The sequence below is a fragment of the Hemibagrus wyckioides genome, linkage group LG06 (genome assembly GCF_019097595.1).
Source record: "Hemibagrus wyckioides isolate EC202008001 linkage group LG06, SWU_Hwy_1.0, whole genome shotgun sequence".
Classification (NCBI taxonomy): Eukaryota; Metazoa; Chordata; class Actinopteri; order Siluriformes; family Bagridae; genus Hemibagrus; species Hemibagrus wyckioides.
Genome location: NC_080715.1, coordinates 7,178,804 through 7,200,778, shown reverse-complemented (window position 1 = coordinate 7,200,778; position 21,975 = coordinate 7,178,804). Strand labels below are relative to the sequence as shown.

Here is a 21,975-nt window from a genome sequence, read left to right as displayed (position 1 = left end):
TTCTGCAAACCCATACCTCAACCAATCTTTATTTTTCTTTGAGACTATAGAGGAAGCTTGTGCTAAGGTGTATTGAGTCCATCAGCAACAACAGTGTTAGTAGGATTTTTAACAGCTCAGTATCAGCAACCAACAGAATTCTGTGATCAGAAACTGAGGGGCTTATTAGCACTCTTGAGTGTAAAGCTAACTGGCACATTGAAAGAACTCCAGTTCTGCATTCCAGCACTGTCTGTTTTTTTTCTTCCTTTTCCTCTTCTCTTATAAGTTTAGATGTAGGAGAGCAGGATATTCGCCAAACTGCACTATTCTAAAGTTGATCTAGATGAACACTTTGTTTGCCTCAGTGAATGGAGCTGTTGATTAACTCACACTTCTCTGACATCTACTGGCTGCTCGCTGGATAGCCGAATGAAAACAGTTTACTTTGGTTGATGGTGTGAGCACCTTTATTGACGAGCTGAAGTCATCATCAAATGAGATTTAAACTAAACATCTTCATGTGGCCTTGCTAGAAAAGTCCTATCGTTTACACTAAATCTAAATTCAGGCTTAATGAAATGCGATAGGGGGTAAAGAATTGCGCGGTATTTTTACCACTCACAGTTTGGGAAAAGCTTAGTCATGGTGAGTGGGACATTGTATGAGGGATGGCTCTGTCGGTGCCTGGAACCTGTGTTAGGAGCCGTGTGTGTGGCTATTAATATCCTCCTGTGATTTAGCATGGGACACTTCAGGCCTTTTTGAATTTCTTTTTTTTTTTTTTTATCAGGAAGCCTTGACAGATGGCCAGGCTATCTGGGGCCGTCGTTCTGAAGTCCTCAAGCCCTGACACTTTCTCAGCTGTCTCCTGAACCCCTCAGCTGCTGTCACTGTTGGTCTTCATGAACAAGTCACTGGTTCTCTGCTAGATTTAACAATGCCTTTTATACCAGCACATATTTTAGACATGGAGGAAGGTAGCACAAAAAACCTCCTAAGGCACCCAGCATTCCAAATCTTTTGCTCCTTAACATCTGAAAGAGGTTTTAATGCTTTCTATTGTTTAGTTTATAGTATAAATTATAGTATAGTTTAGTAGTATAATATTAAAGTCTGGACCATAATATGGGAAACACTTACAGTAGATAGTTTTAAAAGGAAAAATTATGTAAATTAAGTTTATTATTTTTAAAGGAATATATTAACATATTATTCAGGATAACACCTGGGTGCTAAAGACAACTTGGTTAACTACCTTCGTACTTAGAACTCCACAATAATGAATATTATAAATCTTTCACAATCTGCTCTGACTCCACCTCTGCTGTCCAATTATGGTCAAAGCTTCCTGTCCTTGTTTGTTCATATGCAGTCTGCTCATTCCTTCCACCTTTTGCTTTTTTTCCTAATTAGTTCAACTATTTATACACTGTTGTTCCTTGTTGACTTGCAAATTATTGCCTGCACAAAATAATACAATATCTTTTTTTCAGCTGCTTTTTAGCTCCCTTCCTTGTCCATTTATAATAATAATAATAATATTAATAATAACAATTATTAAAAAAAAAATAAAATAAATAATAATAATAACAACTTAATTGTCCCTCATAAGAACTTGCTTCCTGCATCTTATTTTTTATGCATTAATCCTAAACAGTACTTAATTCACAGTCAGACAAGGTCACTGCAGGTAAATTTGTATTCCTGAGTTCAAAAGCCCAATCAGAGTCAAGCAATCATACCCTATTCACTGTGTAGTGCATAATTTTTTATAGTTTTTCCTTTTGTCTTAAAGATTATGTGTACAGTATAAAATATGCAAATAAAATTCTGTAGCCAGAACATAATACCCATAATACACTTTGCTGGAGGAAGGTACACAATTTTGGACACAGGACTTTCCGATTAAGGCTTAAAAAACAAAACAAAACAGGACACTGGGGAATTAAAAATTAAGAAAGCATATTTCAGACTGCAATAATGAAGCATGCAAGACTTTGAAGCCCCAGAGACAAACCCAGCGATGTGCCTCTGATTAACAACATAATAATGAGACTAATAGCAGTAATCAGGTGAGAACTACAAACAGGATGTGGCAGTGAGGGAAACAGGAAACTGTAAAACAGAAGCGCTGTGCATGGAAAGTAAATGAGGTGAGCTTAGGATTAATAAGTAGTAATGCACATTTATTACTGGAGTGTTATGGTAAGTGAATAATTGTCATTTTCTGTACATTATACTCTTCCAGACCAATGAATTAAAACACTTTGAGGGCGTTAAAAATGCCATGGTGATGCAGACTGACATGAAGCTGTTACTGTTATCACTACACTGTTGATGATTTCCCAGTAATATGATGCATCCCACAGTGTTTTATTTCTCCGTTACCACAGCACACCACATATAGTATCTCCTTGTCGTTATATAATGTTGCTGAATGGATGCAAGACAAATCAGATGTTATCACTTGCATAATCACAGCTTTAAACAGTTTATTTAGCATTTTATTTAAAAACACCTGGTCAGTTTTACACCTTCTGTCTATGTTAAATAAATATCTCTGAAGATTTAACCTTTTATTCAGTTGTATGCAGAGACTAGTGTTGAGGTGTACTGAACACAGACCTGTCATAAATATATGAACACAGTATACAGTACTATACTATACCCATTACAGTACCCATTACTATACATTATACAGTTACTACAGTGCAACTGATAGGAAAAGTGTTTAAGAAGTTAAAAAAATGTTCTCTAGTGCAGCATATTGTAGTTCAGTACATCAGAACATCATTTTTTATACAGTAGGTCATATCACGAGATTTGGACTCGTGTATCTTCACTTTCACTCAGTGTGGAACAGATAAGCTTTTATCTCTGTTTTCTGTTCTCACTTTATTTTTCCTGTCAGCTCATCGCATCATTTCCTCCACTGGGCACTGGTGATAACAATCCCCAGAGAATCACAACATCCTGAAACAGAGCCTGACACATGACTCAGCCCTGGTTTGATTGTATAACCGAGTACAAACATTTAACTTGCACTTGATTTTGCTTTCCCATGCGCTCTGATTTATCCGTCACCCCAGTGAGCAAAAGCAAAGCTGCAAGCTCTTTTTCCGGTTTAATCAGAGCATCAGGGAGCTTGTGATGGGTCTGTGTCAGCGAATCAGAGGAGGAGGTTCCCTGAACCGCTCAGTATCAGCAGTTCTCGCTAGTCTTATTTTCCTCCTATTGTGCTCTGGTTAGAGGATTAGAGCAGAGGTTTATTGGGATTGAGTAGCTCATGAATCAGCCTGAGCCCCGAGAAGAGTTTATAAAACCAACTGATATTTTTATATATTATCGTAATTTTCCTCCCCAATAAACTGCATAGCAATAATAAAATGTGATGATAATGGTGCAAAATAATTCGCAATACTAAGTCTATTTTGAAAAAAAAATCCTTTGTAAATGATTTCCTCGAATTAATGACCGATTCTGAAGTCTTTTCTGCATGTTTATTCTACTGGTTTAAAAACATTTTATAATAAAAAGACACGCAAACATTAATTAAAAATACAAACTGTGATTTTTTTTTAATTATTAAAAATAAAATCAATAACAAAATTATTAAAATTGTTTTTTATTCACAATTTGTAATTAAATTAGTATTTAAAAAAAAAAAAAAACTTTGGCTGTGCTATTATATTAAAAATAATGATTTGAATAACTTTTAGCTATATTAGCTTTATTTTTCTCTAACAACATGTCCCACAGTGTTACGTCATCTTATTCTACAACATTCTTCTCTTGATTAAAGAATGACACAGAAAGATGCACTAAGACAATATCCATTATTAAAAGCAATGCACAAATAAAACTGAATTGAACTGAACATACTTATCAGTTTATTAACAGTATGGAACATCTGCAACACACATTAGTTCCTGTTCTCACCCCTAGATGTTATAATATCTATAGATGTTTGTTACCAAGGAACCACAAAGCTCTCTGTCCTGAAGCGTTTCACTTGTCTGACATCTTAAAGTTACAGCTTTACCTCTGACTGTTGCATAGCACACTGAAACTGGAGACTCCTTCCATTCATGTTGAATAGAATAAATGCCAGTGTGCTTACAGAAATCGTCACCAAATCAAAAATGATATGCATTTCTAATCTGTTTATGTGGAGAATCACATACTGGAATATTAATATAAACCTGTGATATAGGATATATAGTAAAAATGAATCAATGCCAGAATTCTGACCAATAAGAATTGAGAATTAAGCAGCACTGTGGTATAACACGAATTAACGATACATTCACGTACATAGTCAGAAATGTGGCTGGTTTCCAAGCTAGTGGTGTTTATATACAGAGGAATTATTAAACACATTGTCTATTGGCCGGAGGTCCATATTTATGTCCTGCAAAAGTTCTTCAGTGAAGCCTCTTGGTGTTTGGAGCAGACATAAAGAGACATATGATCTCTGCAACAATGCATTAAGCCCCAAGCAAAGTGGGATTAACGAAGAATCCTGGCAGCAAATCAAACTCTAAAATACTTTATTTGGTGAAAAAAATCCTCTTAATGACCTTTTCTATTATTTAAGCCCCATTTAAAAACCTCTAAAGCCCACAGCTCTTGTTTTATTCAAATGTCTCGGAAAGAAAAATAAATAAATAAACAAACAAAAGGTCAGTAGACAGAGTGCAACAGGCAGACTGAGAGGGAGGGAGGGAGCGTGTAGGGGCCCAAAGTCACCAAACTTAGGGGTGTGTCAAATTGCTTTCAGTGCAGCGTGATAAAAGCCGGTGGATATTTCTATTTTTACCTCACTGTGCCTCGGCCCCTTCAGCTTGCTCTGCTGAACTAAAAGCAGCTCCATAACTTCATGCTGGATGAGAGCAGGACAGAGTGCGTGGGACATGAGGACGCTGTTGCTTTAATAGTGCTTTTCCTCCTCCCTGTGTTTGGGTTTGGATGTCTGTGGAATATTGCAGAGACAAAACCGAGACACAGAAAGGGCAGAGTTGTGGATTACGGCCTGGTTGCTGTTCCTGTGGAGTGGGAAAGAGGAAAATGTCCAGCGAAGGTGACCCAGGAGGACAAGTGTCCACCACAACGCTGAGTACAGTGGCAGTCCAGGCAGGAGACACACAGATTGTTGTAGCTGTTTTAAAGGTACCAAAGTTGTTGCTAATGTTTGAAATCTGTAATATCCACCTGATTACAGTAATAATTTTTAATAGATAATTAAAATATTGTGGATAATTAGTTTCTAAGCACCAATTGTTGTGAAACATCACTGTCGGCCTTTAATGCCTACCTTACAGCGACATATCTAAAAATTTATATAATGTTGTTAAATAATAATTTTCGTCATAGTGACATTTTTTAATGAAAGAAGTATTTTTATGCCAATCTACCAAATTACTGATAAATTATTGCATAAAAATGTATAATAACTTAGGATGTGCCAGAATACTGTATATTTATTAACGCTGTTTTAATAAAAACTTTTGAAACCTGTAGCCTAAAGTCTCACATGTAGACTTTAGGGTCTTTAATAGCAAGTCCTTAGGGGTGCAAAACAAAAATACATAGTAATCTACACCAAATAGTCTTATAATACCTTTTAAAATTACACTTCATCAAACTGTGACACATCAATTATCAGCACAAGTTATAATTGCTGCCACCTAAGAAGTAAACACGATGCTGGAAATGCTTAGCCGACTCTTAAAATAATCGAGTAATGATAGTGTTGTGGCATGTAAGCTTCGAGGGTGGGGAGGCCTGTCAGACTTGTCACTTACATCTCAATGCTTTCATATAGTCTGGTAATAAAACAGTGTATTTACACTGAAGGTGTCACGCTAACATGTCAGTACTCCGTTCTGAGAGCTAAACATTTTTTTTTTCAAATATACCCTGAAGAGCTCATCTGTAGGACCTGCATCACAAATTTCAGCTCTTGCAGATGTCTCTATATTTATATATAATGAAACGCTGCTGTAGAAAAGTTTAGCTCAGTACTGTGTAGGTTTCCTCTGTTCTTTCAAAATCAGCTCTGACACTACACTGTGTGTTCTGACATCCGAGCCAACATTCAGCTTTTCCAGCAATTTGTTCTACTTTAGCTCATCTGTGGGATGGGACCAGATGGACTAGACTTCGTTCACCTTGTGTATCGTCAATGAGCCTCGAACTAATTATCCTTATTGGGACCAGTTTTTGTAGCTACTAACCCCTGCATGCTGGGGACACCTCACAAGACGTGCTGTTTTGGAGATGCTCTGGCACAGTCTTCTACACATCATATTTTGGTTCTTGTGGTAGTTGATCAGATTCTTACACTTTCTCATTTTTTTGCTTCCAACATATCGAGAATTGACACCCTTGACAGGTGACACTGTAATTAGATACTCACCTGTCACTTCACCTCACCTGTTATTAATGTTATGGTTGATCAGTGTATATATCCCGTCATGCACTGTGTATAATGAGACCTTTCTATCAGAACCAGCATTAACTTCTTCAGCAGTTTGATCAACAGTAGCTCATCTGTTGGATCGGATCACACGGGCCAGCCTTTGCTTCCCACGTGCATGAATGAGCCTTGACCGCCCATGACCCTGTTGCTGGTTCACCATTGTTCCTTCCTTGGACCACTTTTGATAGATACTGACCACTGCAGACCGGGAACACCCCACAAGAGCTGCAGTTTTGGAGATGCTCTGATCCAGTGGTCTAGCCATCACAGTTTGGCCCTTCGTCAAACTCGCTCAAATCCTTACACTTGTCCATTTTTCCTGCTTCTAACATCAACTTTGAGGACAAAATGTTCACTTGCTGCCTAATATATCCCACCCACTAACAGGAGCCGTGATGAGGAGATCATCAGTCTTATTCACTTCACCTCTCACTGCTCAGAATGTTATACCTGATAAGTGTGTATATAAATATACAAGATTGCACATAAGTTAAATGGCTTGATTTATCTGATTGCATACTAAGATGTACATATTGCACATAGTATAAACTGTTAAGTTAGATAGTGTATTGTGTAAAGTTTGATATCGTAGTTCAACAGAGTAGTAGAATAATTGTATTAGTAGAATAGCTAAATGACTCTATAGAATAGTTACACTTCTGGGCATCCTGCAACAAATGACACTTTCTTATAAATAGTGGAAAGATCTGAACATAACCTCTTCAGCATACTGAGATATTGTTTGGCTGTCTTGCATGTTTAAGATCATCAGGGTCAGGGGATTGTGAGGGTCATTCCGAAAGCTTCAGCTTGTGCTTCTTGATGTAGTTTATGTTATGGATGAGGTGTATTTTCCGCTTCAGTCTCCTGACTGACATGTTTGCCTCCAGAATTTGCTGATGTTTACCGAAACCCATTCTTCCATCTACCTGTGCAATGTTTCCAGTGCCCCTGGCTGTCACACAACCCCAAAACATAATAGATCCACCTTCATTCTTAACAATAAGCAAGGAGTTCTTTTCATCAAAAGCATTTTTGTTCCTTTGTTGTTCTTTTCTCTTTTTTTTTTGTCTTTTTTGATCAATGCACAGTACTTGTTTATAAAATGCCTCTATGTTATCTAGATATCATGAAGTCACAGATGATAAGGCTTCATTCTGATGACTATTCCATGCAGATGATGTTTGTTTGTGCAAGCAACACTGCAGAGTAGCATTGTACACCACGTCTCTCTGTGTCACCTAAACCTTCCTGCAGCTCTATGATGACTTTTGCCTTGTTTTTTTTCAGCCAGGCATTCACACAGATATTTCTGAAAGTTTTCTTGTTCTTCCTGCTCTTGCCTTGACTTCCCTTTAATTGGCTTTTTTTTTTTCACTGACATTTCACAAAGTAGAACTTGTGAGCTGGAAACATTTTAAGATCTTTTTATAGCCTTTCTCTGATTTGTATGCATCATTTAGCTTCATGTTCAGCTTCTCAGTCAGGCACATAGTGGAACTCAAATTATTCTATAGAACTGTCCATAGCTCTAATGTGGTGGTGAAAATGCTCTAAAGAGTAGTTCTATTTCTACTGATATCTATCTATATATTGATAAAATAGTTCTTCGGGGTATTAAACTATTAAAACAGTTATACCAGGTCTATAGATAATAGTTCTACAAAAAAGTAAAATAGTTCTATAATGCTGTAATAGTTCTATAAAGTGGCAAAATTGTTCTGCAATGTCAGTTTTACAGAGTGATAAAATAGTCCTGTAGAGTACTAGAATCAGTGGTAAAATATATTAGTGGGTTGGATAATAGTGCTTGGAATAGTTCTATGAAGTGATAAAATATCTGTAGATTTGTAAAATAGTTTTGAGTGGTAATTTTTGTAGAGTTGTAGAATAATGCATCAATGGTCTCTACAAAATTTTGAAGGAACATTGTTATTATTATTATTATTAATAATAATAATAATAATAATAATAGTAGTAATAGTATTGAAGAAATTAATTAATTAATTAATTAATTAATTTATTTATTTGGTAACAGCAACTCAGTAGTTCCTAATGTTAGGAAAATCACTGTTATATAATAATCTGGATTACTGATCAGAAGGTTGTGAGTCCTAATCCCAGGTCCACTAAGCGGTCACTGCTGGGCCCCCGAGCAAGGCCCTTAACCCTCAGTTGCTCAGTTAAAAATGTAAGTCGCTCTGGATAAGGGCGCCTGCCAAATGGCAAATGTAAACTTACATGAGTGTCTGATGGACATTCAATATAAATGGATTATATAAATTTTCTATAAGGAGAGATTTATTTAATGTTTATGAAAGGAATCTCCAGTGTCAGAGCTTTTTTTCAGAACTAGTCATCAAAATGTTTATAATGATGTAAATTATTTCATAGAGACTTTTAACATTTAACATAACTATAAATGAAATAAAAGCACAACACGACTTTCTGAACTAAATAAAATTTATTAGTGTTGGCAAATTGTAAATAACTATTGGAATAAAACCCATGCCTGTTATTGGAAAATACAGTAGCATTGCACCACTCTGTGTCTGATTATTTTTCCATCATGTCGCATGTCACATGTTTTATACCTCACTTCAGGGCTAGTGTTGTGTTTGTAAGTGTATCCTTTTCCATGATAATACTCTTACTAGTCCCATGAAGTATTTTTCATTCGTATTTCTATTCATGTTGGTAATTAATTAGTTCGGTCTGCAGAAGATCCGGTTTCTTTTGTCTTCCCCCGTGGACTTTCATCACTATTCTGAAGTGACCTTGGCTCCGATATGAGTGAGTGTGGAGATCCATTCAGCCGTTCAGATCCATCAGCATGTGGGAGGTGACGGCTTCTCTGTTACAGCCATCAGCAATGACAAATTTCTCTCGTACGAGTACTGTGTATCCGGCAGTGACCAAGGTTCCATGTCATCTATTACAACCTGACTTTAATTCTCCTGCTGGAAAAGCTCCTGACACACTGACTAAATGTTTGTGTTTATCGACTCCTTTGAGAAGCATTAAGTACTCCTCTTGTACTCTGTGAAAAATCACGTCTCGTACACAAGCTCTGGATTATCGATCAGGTTTCTTGGTGTTCTCTTTCATGGATGCTGTTCCTTGTTGTCAGGTGGAGTGCACACATGAACACATGCACAAATTTTCAGGAGAACTGGTAGCAGTTAAAGGTATGCGCTTAGTGAAGAGTCACACATGCCAGCATAATGATCGCTGCCAACGCGCTTAAAATATACAGTGCAGACAATTAAATAGCCATCTGTCCGTATATCTGAAGCTGCCTTTCCACCATTTGTGTCACAGTTTAGACAAACCACAGCAGCTGCGAAAGGTCACCAATGAGCTCAAAATTGCCCTGAGATTTGGGTAATAAGATGTTTAACAAGCCATGGTTAGGTTAAAAGCTAACTAGCATGCTATTGTTTAATGGGTCATGCCTTTTTTTTTTTAATGTCCATTTTCTTCTGAGAGTAACATCCTTATTTTAAGCATCTAACATATATTGACTATGACCTGTGTTCTCTTAAACACTTGTTCTGGTTACTTGAGTACAAGTGAATACAATTGATTTTGCAGTGATTACAGGCTATCCTAGCAAGCAAATGTTGTAAGCAAGGTCATGACGGAAAGATTGTGTTTACGAGTTGAACACACATGAATGCCACCACCAACTCGTAATTACAAGTGGAAACTCTTCGAGCTCCAAGTTTCCAAGTCAGGCCCAAAACATTCAGAAATCAATGGATGCAGCGTCTGTAGTTGAAAATAAATTTATATAATAATATTTATTAAAATTGAATGTTTACTCATCTCCAAAGCTATAATGCATCTAGGATATGCAGTAAGTCATTGAAATACAAGCAAATTGGTTAACATTTACAATAAAACAAGCTAATTACTCACACAAAATATGATATTATGGCGCAATAAAGATTATAAAGTTAACGGTGGCTTCATAAATGGATTATTTTTTACATAAAAAAGCAAAACTCACCTGATGTTCATTTCTCTGTTCATTTTCTGCTAGTATTATTAGAGTTTAAAATTATTGCTGTATATTTATAGGTAATTAACCAAAGTGATTTGAACTCAACTGATGTTATAATTACGACTTCCCAACTCGTAAATATAAACTTCCCAGAAAGACTGGGAAAAGTTGGCTGGCTAGCTAACTTAAGAGATGTTTCTTCTTTACGATGCACACGTAATTTGGTAACCTTTGAAGTAACAACCTTATCAGCAACGAACAAATTGAATATTGCCAGCAGCTCAAAGGTACAAAAAGTACTTATGTTTCTTGTTCGTGGTTGATGGGAGCAGGAATTAAGTGCGTTAAAGTTTCATTAGATGGTTATTGGTTCTGCTTGGTACCTTTTTTTTGAAAGGTCATGTCTCAGCAGCAGGGTTTTAATTACAACTTAGAACAACCTTAGTATGCTGGATGGAAATTCTTAACCTTAATATGAGTGTTTTAATAATGAAATCATGATCAGTTGCCACAATACACTTAGATATCATAGGTTTTGTGATGCATTTAGATTTCTCAAAAACAAAACATACAGATTCTCAGTGGAACGGAAGTAAAATGTACTGAAATCATTTCTTTATATACTGTTTTTATTTTTTGCTGGAAGTTTCTTGGCAAAGCTCAGCTTCTTAGCTCTGTGTCATTATTACGTATGTATTGTATTGGTGAAAAATACCTTTTATTATTCCTACCTAGATATGTAAATTGAGACATTCAAAATGGACTATAAAGAAATAAAAGTCCACAACTGTAACCTTGAACATTGCAGTGTTCTTTAAATACTTTACACATACACCCAGTACACCGCCTATAAAACTACGTATGAAATACATGATAAATTCTTACAATAGAAATGTCTAAACTAGAAGCACATCTCAGCCTCGTCTTTAGCTTACCATTTTGTTAACACCCATAGAACGACATAGATTTTGTCATAAGCTTTCCGATATTTATTTATAGTTTGAACAAAAAAAATGGTCTGTATTACATGCAAAAGCATAGACCCCCAGGCATGTTGGATATACATTATTGCTGTAAATAGAGATACACAAGGTACATTGTGGTGATGGTAGGGAAGTGTTTACAGTTCATGGCATTCAGAGGAAGTGCACATGCAGGAGTAGTGTTTCACCTCTATGTAAACACGGCCTTGGTTTGTCGTCTCTGTGTCTATTTGCGTGTGTATGTGTTGTTGCAGTGTGGAGAGCTGGTGCAGCTGCAGCTGACTGAAGCCCATCCGGACCTCCTGGAGATTGGAAACAATCAGGACGAATCCAAGAAACTTCTAGAAGAGCACGATCAGCTGCTCGTCAAACTGAAGGTGACTGAATATCTGAGTAAATAATATGAAATAACCACAACAGTAGCAGCAGCAAGAATGCTTTCCCTCCGATGTAATGTTTCATTCATGTCAAGACATGTTGCAGTGTTATTGCGCTTCTTAAAATATGCACCAATGCTATGTGGCTAGGGTAGATAACATGCAGTGAACGTTTATCTGGTACAGAAAATCTTTCCTGTACCTATCTGCCTCAAACTATTTTCAGGGATGTGCTTAAGGACACGGTGTGATTTACTGTCGTCTGTATTCCTGAGCAAATCTTCACTGTGTAGCTGAAAGCTGTGACATTATGGAGGCGGCTATCTCAAGAAACCAGAATTATTCACGATCTCTCTTAAAATTGGGTTTCGTTCCACTCCCTAGGCTTCGACTCCCAAAGTTTGGCGGGTGGATGATGATGATGATGATGATTTAGTTCCATTTCTAGTTATAATTAAATGTGTAAATCTGAACTCTACCTGCTATATTACATCTTTGCTATATATTTAAAGAAAGGGACATATATAAATATAACTGTTGTATAACTGTGAAGAGAATGAGAATGCTGGAGGCAGGCTTAAGAGAACAATGTGATATTTTTATTTTGGGTTTCTGTGTGAGTTTTCAGCACAGTAACCTCAGCAGTGGTTAAAATGTTGCTCTTCTGACCAGAAGGTCATAAGTTCAAATCCCAGCCCTGCCAAGCTGCTTCTGCTGGGCCCTTGAGGCCCTTAACCCTTAACTACTCAGATGTATAAAAATAAGATTCACCTAAAATGTGTCTTTGCTTTGCACCATGAGCTCTCCCTGCTCAGGATTCAGCCCCTCTGCTGCAAGACACCAAGCAGGTAGGTATATTACTGTTAATTTTACATAAGAGTCATAAGAACTAGACTGATGTTAATCATACAAGCCCATCTTCTAGCTTCACTTCCCTAGTGGTCAACTTACTTTGACAGGAAGAGGCCATTTCAATGACGTGACCGATGAACAGCCACATGCATACATTATTTTCCCATAGGTATCTCTCAAAGTTCTTGTTTACTCATTTTCTTTGATAACATATAAAGATGGAATTCTGTGATTCTTTCTGAATTGGAAAAACCAAAGAGAGTATACATGGATTTGTAGATAGCCAATTAGAACCTCAGAAACTACACTGACTTAATAGTTCCTCATGGGCCATTGATTGCTGTTATAGAAAGGACATTAATCAGTTACAGTTACATTATTTACTGTCCAGTGTCACCCAAATGAGGATGAGGTTCCCTTCTGAGCCTGGTTCCTCTCAACGTTTCTTCCTCATATCATCTCAGGGAGTTTTTCCTTGCCACCATCGCCACAGGCTTGCTCATTAGGGATAAAATAAATAAGGATAAAATTTAATTTAATAATTTTTCATTTCTAGTTATTTATTTATTTATTATTCCCCCTCTTCTTTCTCTGTTTATCTTCATTTGTAAAGCTGCTTTGAGACAATGTCCATTGTAAAAAGTGCTATACAAATAAAATTGAATTGAATTGAATTATAGTTAAAAATATAAAGGTTAATGTTAGGCTTGGAGGAGTGTCTGAGGCTAAGACTAGAGTGAGAAAGACATTTATTACTTGTGAGCTCCTTTGCAAAACAAAACAAGCAAACATGTTTGCTTAAATTTTTGACTAATCACCTATATTTGGGGTAAGTGGAGAAATCTGAAAAGGAAATATGATTATTTTTATATGATCTTGCTTTATTCTCTAGCACAACAGAAGCATTTAATGCTTTTTTTAAAAAAAAAAAAAACATTTCACCATTTTTTATTAATGTTTTAGATTTTCCATTATTATATTTTCTTTTTTTCTTTCTTTTTGAGATAAAGGTTTGCAATAGATGTTTGGTTTTATTCTTCAGTAATTGCTTAAAAAATAAACAGTACCAATTATGTTTTCATGTTTTTATAAATGGTAGGATTATGCTGCCTGAATTAAAAAAAAAAAAGAGTATATTTTTGTATTGTCTTATAACAGGACTGAGAAAATTCCACGTCATGCCATTATTTTTAGTGTAGTATGTGTATTTAGTGTAGTTTTGAAGGTCTCCTCATAAACCTGTGTCTTAATATTATAACATCATCACCACACACCCATCTCTGGATCATGTCCCACTTACAGGTTTTCCTCCATTCATGACCTTCTCACCTCGTTTCACTTGCTGTTCTCATTTTTATTGCTTTCGCCTGCACAGAATGTCCTCTTCCTCTTGCCAGCAAATGCTGATTTATATTATTTCCCCAGAATGCACTGTTCGTTTTTTTCCAGTCCTCATTATAGCTCCTACTCTCCAGTGTGTCTCATGCCAGCTGCTTCACTCTCTGCTCTGTCAGGTGTCCAAGTCAAGAATCCTCCATGTGTATTGAACTAGAGCTGCTGTTTTATTCCAGATCTGTTGCAGTTGGGATCTGTCACTGATGTGAGGAACTGTTTTGCATTTGCATAAGATGCAGATTCACTGTGGAAGTTACACAGTAAACACAATGACATCTTATAGACTGATGGACAATAGAAAATAAATGATAGTATGACAGTCTACCAGTAGCAGTACTGCAGACTCACGGCTTCACTGTACATCCTTATCTGGCATTTTTCTATATGTATTTTTATGGTATGAAATAGACAGGTTTGGAGATCAATAAATCGATCAGTAGATAGTGGATTAAAAAGAGCCTTTGTAAGGATTTAAAAATTAATCAGTGATGCGATGGATGTGATTCAAAAGTGTACTCACTTTTACCACCCAGAAGTTTATATAACACCACATCCTGAAGTGTTTTATTCCTCTTATATCAAATCAAACTGGCAACAATTACATTTTTACTTAATAAAAGAACAACAGATCATGTGAGGGATATGGTAGCTTAATGATTAAGGTGTTAGACTACTGATTGGAAGGTTGTGAGTTTGAGTCCCAGGTCTGCCAAGCTGCCACTTCTGGGCCCCTGAGCAAGGCCTTTAACCCTCAATTACTCAGTTGTTTAAAAAGTGAGGTGAATTGTAAGTCATTCTGGATAAATGCCAGAAATGTATATGTCATAGTTCTATCTGTGTAGAGTCACGTTTAATGTCATAAAATAATGTTAGTTCCTGTTGTCACTTGTGTTATAGCAGTCTAACAGACTAACCTTACACATCCTTCTCTTTTTTTCTCTATTTATGAATTGCCAAGACAAAAAAAATACAGCTTACTTACATACAGCTTACGTTACTGAGAAACTGTAAAGTGTAAACATCTCTGTCTCAACTTTCCTGTAAATTTACAACTTTGACTGTTACAAAACACTAACACTAGAGACTCCTTCCAGGAGAACAGAGTCTCCCAACAAATTAACAATTATATGCTTTTCAAATCCGTATACGTGATCCATCTAATCATGTACAGTGGAACCTTGGCATACACATGCCCTCCCTTACGAATTTTCGCATTAAGAATTGAAATTTTGCAAGAAATTTGCATCAGCATATGTTTGAAACTTGTTTGCGTCAATGGAAAGCCAAGTGAAGCCAACTGAAGCGAATTTTCCAATTTTTTTTCAGTCAGTGAAAGCTGTTTGGAAAGAGTCAACCCACGATACCAACGTTGCCTTCAGCATGCGTTCAAAAGCTAGGTGATATTTCAGGTGTTTTTTTGTTGACAGATTGGTGGCGTGGATGGTCTGTTTTATTTTTAGCCCAAGCTTGGTTGCACGACTTCCTGTGAGGACCCTTGACATGGAATGCTTGGCTTGGGTCAGTTCTTTGTAAGCAGCCATACAGTTTACATACGCTTCGTATCGGTAATATTGGTCATATTTTTGTGTGGCTGGAACGGATAATCTGCATTTACATTACTTCTTATGGGAAAATTGGCAATGACAAATCGCAATACAAATTTTTGCATTAAGAACTCGCCTCTAGATCAATTCAGAAATTAAATTCATATGCCAAGGTTCCACTGTTTAGAACGTCTTGGAACATTAATGGTGGCCAAGGACCACTTTTATGTCCTGCAAAGTGTTTTAGTGAAGCCATTTGGCATTTGGAGCAGATATAAAGCAACATAAGATCTCTGCACTTAAGCCCAGCTTTTCTTCATCATATTCCATTTTTTCTTTTTCTGTAAATTAACAAGATAGCTTGTTGCAAAGTGTATACTTTATCTCTGACTGATACAAAGCCCTGACACTGGAGACTCCTTCCATAAACATTTATGACATTTCTGGAGACTCCTTTTATTTACATTTAAGGCATTTGGCAGGCACCCTTTTCTCATCAGGCAACATCATACCACTCTATCGTTGATTATTTTCCTATAACATCATGACCACAAGGGTTTTTATTTCCACTGAATCGATAAAAGAAGAATTTTGTGACTTTATTTAGAGTGAACATTTGATTATTTATTGCATCTGAAATCCATATTTATGCCTTTTGCAAATTTTTGTGGTTGTGAAGTCGATTTTCTAAGCCTTAAGAGAAAAATAATAGAAGCCTGGGTCCTCCATTCTAAGTTATTTCTCAGTGTTGAAACTTTTTGCCACTGCCTCAGATTTACATTTACATATCCAGCAATACAGCTTCAGCTCAGAAGATTGAGAGATTTTTGCTCGTGGGACTGAACAATGGCTTTTCTGGCACTTCTGAGATTTGACGCCTCAGCTTGTTGGTATGTTTACACTCTGACAGATCTGCACTAGCATGACAATTTGTTTTCCAGGTAGAGAACAAAGCCGTTATACAGCTCTGCGTGGATGAGCGCTTCTGCCAAATGTCAGAAATGTAAACGTGTTCAGTATACTGCAATGCAGTGGGACGTTGGCCATTAAGATTGTCTTGTTTTGTTGTTTGTTTTGTTTTTTTGTGGTAAACTGTTTCAGTGTTGATTTGAATGCACCATACTGACTATGAAATGCTTTCAGTTGTTCAAACCCAATCCTGCAAATTAAGCCTCTCATTAAAATCGAGCTTTAACAACAGTACACAAATCATTTAGACCGCACAAATCGTCTGTACAGCTGGTAATTTTTCATCAGTGTTTCATTAAATCAAGCAGAGTGAGAGAAGTAATCAAAGTCTATTTACTTACCAAAGCAATATGAATTTGTGTGACAGAGAAATGAAGGAGGCGTGCGGGCGCTGCTGGAGGAGGCGGATAAGACAGCGGCAGAGAAGGAAGGTGAGGAGGATGTGTACGAGGCCATGGCTATGTCTCTCAGCGAGGCCTGGAAAATGTTAGAGAGCAACTTGGAGAAACGGCGCTCACTCCTGCAGCTGGCCTGCCACTTCTACGACCACGCTCTGGAGGTGAGAGAGACGAGTGTGTCACAACCATAAGCCATAAGAGCAAATGCACTGTATTTACTTTAATAGGAAAAGAAATAATGTATAAAATGATCTCAAATGAGACTGTGATTAAAGTAATTAAATTCATATGGTTAAGCTAATCGCAGCAGACACATTAGAGACCAGTTAGTTTGACCAGTGTAAATGTCAAGATCAGTTTCTGTTAACAGGACAGTAAGCAAGAATGATACAGAAAGATGAGAGAAAGAATAGAGAAATGTGAAAGAGAAGGGGGAATAATACAATGAGGGAGAAAGAGACAGAAATTGAGATAAAGAATGAGAGAGTCAGGAGCTAGAGGATAGATAATGTGGAGTGAGTGAGTAGAGAGAGAGAGAGAGAGGAATGACTAAGTAAATGAAGAGTGAGAGTATGAAGAGACTAAGAAGGGATGGGGATGGTTTGGGGGAGAAAAAGAGAGAGAAGAGGTGTCGTCTATGTCTACACTATAGTTCAGAGTTTGTGTTGCTGCTTCCACATCTGAACTGAGTGTGTGTTTTGTGCGTGTGTGTGTGTTTTGTGTGTGTGTGTTTGCTTAACAGCTGTTTCCTCTGTTTTTTTTTCTCCTTTTTTTAAGCCCGGGCTTTTTTTATTATTAGTTTTGGGAATTCACACTGAGCTGAAATTACACATGAAAGAACAGGGCAGAAAAGAAAAGATATGAGGTCCTTTGCAGATTGGACTTAAAAAGGGAAACCAGTATATTTGAGCTTGTGTGTATATTGTCCAGTCAGGACTGGGTGTGCTTTGGGACAGAAGAGTTTAACAAACCTGTGATTACTGATGACTGTAATCAGTTCCGTCTGTGATTTACTCAAAAGACGCTGAGAGAATTTTTGAGACAGGCTGTAATGCAACACACAGCTTCATATTAATTCTATACACTACAATTCTATACACTTGTTCAAAGTTTACTTGTTTCTATAGTAACAGCACTGTAAGTGGATTAGGATTGAACAGGCTCTGTTCTATTGTCACTACAGGGAAACACATTCACTACAGATTTACACGAGTGTTCATTAGAAATGATCTTAACCTTAATACAGAACCCATCAAACACGTGTTAATAAGGTGTTAATAGTGATGAATTTAATCGGTGTGTTGTGTTTGTGCTCTCTCTGTGTGACTGTAGTTTGCCATTAAGATTGATGAAGCGGAGGAGATGCAGCGTGCTGGACGCAAACTGAACGGTGAAGTGTGTTTAACTGAGCTGAAGCACAAATACAGCGGCGTGAAGAGAGGTGAGTGAACTGCTAACCAAACACACGCACACGTCTGTCTGTCTGTCTGTCTATCTATTAATCTGTTTCCGTTTGTCTGTCTGTCTGTCTGTCTATCTATTAATCTGTTTCCGTTTGTCTGTCTGTCTGTCTGTCTATCTATTAATCTGTTTCCGTTTGTCTGTCTGTCTGTCTGTCTGTCTGTCTGTCTATCTATTAATCTGTTTCCGTTTGTCTGTCTGTCTGTCTGTCTGTCTGTCTGTCTATCTATTAATCTGTTTCCGTTTGTCTGTCTGTCTGTCTGTCTGTCTATCTATCTATCTATCTATCTATCTATCTATCTATCTATCTATCTATCTATCTATCTATCTATCTATCTATCTATTGCTCTGTTTGTCCTTATTTCTATCTGTCTATCTATTTTGTTGTTCTGCCATGGACATTATTGTTCTTCCAGTCTGTTCATCTGTCATTCTAACACCACTCCACACTGACAGATTAGACTCTAATGAAGAGGAATGACCACAGCACTAATAAAAGCTTTAGTCATGGAGCTAATGGACTGCGTGTTAGTGGAATAAATCTAAACGTGTCTGTGTGCAGTAAACACTAGTGTTAACATAAAAATACCTTTTACTCTTATATACACTCCTACCATGTGGCATGACAAAGTTTTTCTCAATGAATATTTTTTTTAAATAATTATTGATATAACGATAAGATTATTGGTGCTTTTAAAAAATGATTCATTAATTGCATTTAGTAGACTTCAGTACATTTTAAAGTGCATCAAAATGTTTTAATGCCACTGTATGAACCTTCAGGGTTGCTGGAGAAGTCCATGCTGGCACTGAATAAAAGTTATGAGTTGTTGGATTTTCTGAAGAGCTTCGAGGCCGAGGAGGCTCTGAGGTATGGAGGTGGGGCACGCGGTGCCCGGAACAGCTACAGAAAAGTGGATGGACTGATGGAGCTCCTGCAAGACCGACGCAGGGCAGTTGACCAGTGCATGGTTCAACAAGTCCGTAATCAGGAAGTGAATAACAGTATCACTGAGTGGGAGAGACAAGAACAGGAAGTAAGTGACTTGATAGAAGAGTATACTAGAACTGACTGACTAAATAAATATGACTTTTGAAGAAACATTACCAAATGTAACATCTTGAAACATAAAGAAGATTGTCAGGGTTTTTTTTTCAACCTATTTAAATGGTAGAATAAGTGCTGTAATGGAACAAATATTCGCTAATCGGTGGCTAGTGAGTGGATAAAACTGGATCAGTGACACAGGGAACTTAATCAGAGGTGAAGTAGGTTTAAACTGAAATGTGTTTGACATCATTTATATACATTCACATTATTTACTGTCCAGTGTCACATAAATAAGGATGAGGTTCCCTTCTGAGCCTGGTTCCTCTTAAAGTTTCTTCCTCATATCATCTCAGGGAGTTTTTCTTTGACACTGTCGTCTCAGGCTTGCATTTATTAGGGATAAATGTTAAGGATAAATAGTAACTTCATTTTAAACTTTATTTTTTTAATTATTTGTTTTTATTATATGTCCATTGTTAAAAGCACTATACGAATAAATTGAATCGAATTGAATTTGCCAAACAGTTTTATTCCTTTTAAATGTTTGAGTTGATATAACATGCCTGGGTCTTCAAGATAGCTGCATGTCTTGCTAAAGAATCCAAATATAGTTTTGCTATAATTTCTGTTTTTTTTCTTGAATGATGAATTCTACACAAGTCACTATGAAGTGCCAAAATAGGGTTGTTGCAATAGATGAATGAATGGAAATGAACTATTTACCCCTTTCAACTCGCAATACTCTGAAGACATACTGTATATTAAACATCTAAAAAAAATGTAATAAAAATGTGTTTGCCTAAAACTGTTGCTGAGTACTGTATGTTGCTTGGTGTAAGTTGTTAAAGATGGGGAGAAAAAAAAAAAATCTTACGTTTTGAAAAATATAGTGCGGACTGATACATTACATCCTGAGGATAAAGGTGCTAAGAGTTTTAATCAATATACAATAGCAGAGGTATACTGAGAAATCTCAGTAAGTGTTCATTTGCAGTTTGAAAATGAACGGATGGTGAACTATGTACGTTTTATCAGGATGTCATCAGCTGGTAACTCGTAGAAGAAACACTCAGGTTGTTAATTTTTATTTAAAAAATATCCAATGTAAATTGCACACACACACACACACACAACAAGAACTAAAGTGCAAATCTGTCTTACAGCAATATCAAGTTCTGCTCACATTGTTAAATCTTTTCTCTTTTCAATGTTTATTCCTCCTACCATCTTAGCGAGGTTCTCCCTGCTCTTTGCTGCCTCCCAAATCTCTAAAGCTGTTCGCAGTCTCTGTTTATGAGAGTTCTGTAACTGTTTGCCCTCTTATTCTCTTTGCCGTGCAGGTAACACGTTGGTTTAAGGAAAATGCCGACCCGTTCTTGGAAAGGAATCAGCTGGGCTCATCCCTGTCTGAAAGTGAGGAGTTACTGCAGGAGTATAAAGAATTTGAACTTAAAGCCAAGGTAGGGTTTTGTTTTATAAGGAGTTTGACAAGCAAAGCACAAATACTGAGGAGGGATATAACTAAAACTCTCACACGAGCTGAACTATTGTTTACTGTTGCTGAAATGGTATTAAATATTATGAATGTATTGAATTTATTGAAGTAGAAGAAAGATCAGTATCAATAAAATGATTTGATTTTGCTAAAAGTTCTCTCCGTTGCTGTGAAACCCATGAATTAGTTCTGGCGTGGAATATTCTGGAAAATAAATCTATAGAAAGTTCCACAAAATATTCCCTAGAGCTTTATTAAATCCATTATTAAAAAAAAAAAATATATAGAAAGAACAACACACAACTGGAGCTCTGTCTGAAATAAACCGTCCACCAAATGTCAGTGACCGGATAAAGAGGGAATTAGTCTGAGAAGCAACCAAGAGATCTGAAAGAGCTGGAGAAATCCACAGCTCAGATGGGAGAAGCTGTTCACACTACAACTCTCCACAAAGCTGGGCTTTATGAAAGAGTGGAAAGCTTGTGAAATCCATTGCCAAATGCATGGTGCAGATGTAAAAAAAATAAAAAAATGCAGTGACTTTATCGCTGCATGTAGCCAGTCGCTGTATCATGAAGGTGTCATTAGGCTTCCAGCAACCGGTTGGCATAAAAATGTTTTTGCCGTTTGTGTATAAAATTCACCAGTATATATAAGAGAAAGTAGAACCAGTGTGTGTTCTTTGCTACAGATCACATGTGCTCTACTTTCTTCAGTCGCATTTACACCAAGTCGCTCCATCGAGTCGCTTCATATTTCCATCAAGTTGAACTTTTCTCAACTTTGTCACATCAATGAACACACCTACATCTAGTTGCCAACAATAGCATGAAAACACCTTCAGTGAAGCATGGTGCTGGTTGCATCATGTTGAGAAACTGACAGTCCCATTTTAAAAATAGATCACTTGACTATTCTACAATTGGGAGATATGGTATTGTTGATTGTGCTGCAATATTCAATCCAGTCTGCTCCTTGTGC

The 21,975-nt window shown here is 36.9% G+C and overlaps 1 protein-coding gene and 1 long non-coding RNA gene across 5 annotated transcripts in view; one reads left to right on the top strand and one right to left on the bottom strand.

Moving 5' to 3' along the window:
- Positions 1 to 4,792: 4,792 nt before the first annotated feature.
- The window catches only part of ccdc141 (coiled-coil domain containing 141), a 49,527-nt gene continuing 32,344 nt past the window's right edge, over positions 4,793 to 21,975 (top strand). For both annotated transcript variants that reach the window (XM_058393190.1, XM_058393189.1), the window contains exons 1-6: positions 4,793 to 5,151; positions 11,707 to 11,829; positions 16,957 to 17,148; positions 18,320 to 18,428; positions 19,232 to 19,485; positions 20,840 to 20,959. In XM_058393190.1, coding sequence (XP_058249173.1) covers positions 4,951 to 5,151; positions 11,707 to 11,829; positions 16,957 to 17,148; positions 18,320 to 18,428; positions 19,232 to 19,485; positions 20,840 to 20,959 — 999 coding nt within the window. In that variant the 5' untranslated portion in view covers positions 4,793 to 4,950. The remainder of the gene's footprint in view (positions 5,152 to 11,706; positions 11,830 to 16,956; positions 17,149 to 18,319; positions 18,429 to 19,231; positions 19,486 to 20,839; positions 20,960 to 21,975) is intronic.
- LOC131355021 (uncharacterized) lies at positions 11,703 to 20,858 on the bottom strand. 3 transcript variants are annotated; one of them, XR_009204810.1, is made up of 5 exons: positions 20,724 to 20,858; positions 19,226 to 19,459; positions 17,959 to 18,033; positions 16,931 to 17,142; positions 11,837 to 14,320 (listed from the first exon to the last, which is right to left on the bottom strand). It is a non-coding gene; the product is annotated as an uncharacterized LOC131355021 (long non-coding RNA). The 3 variants fall into 3 exon arrangements; XR_009204809.1 differs by lacking the exon at positions 17,959 to 18,033 and having other exon boundaries at positions 11,703 to 11,841; XR_009204808.1 differs by lacking the exon at positions 17,959 to 18,033.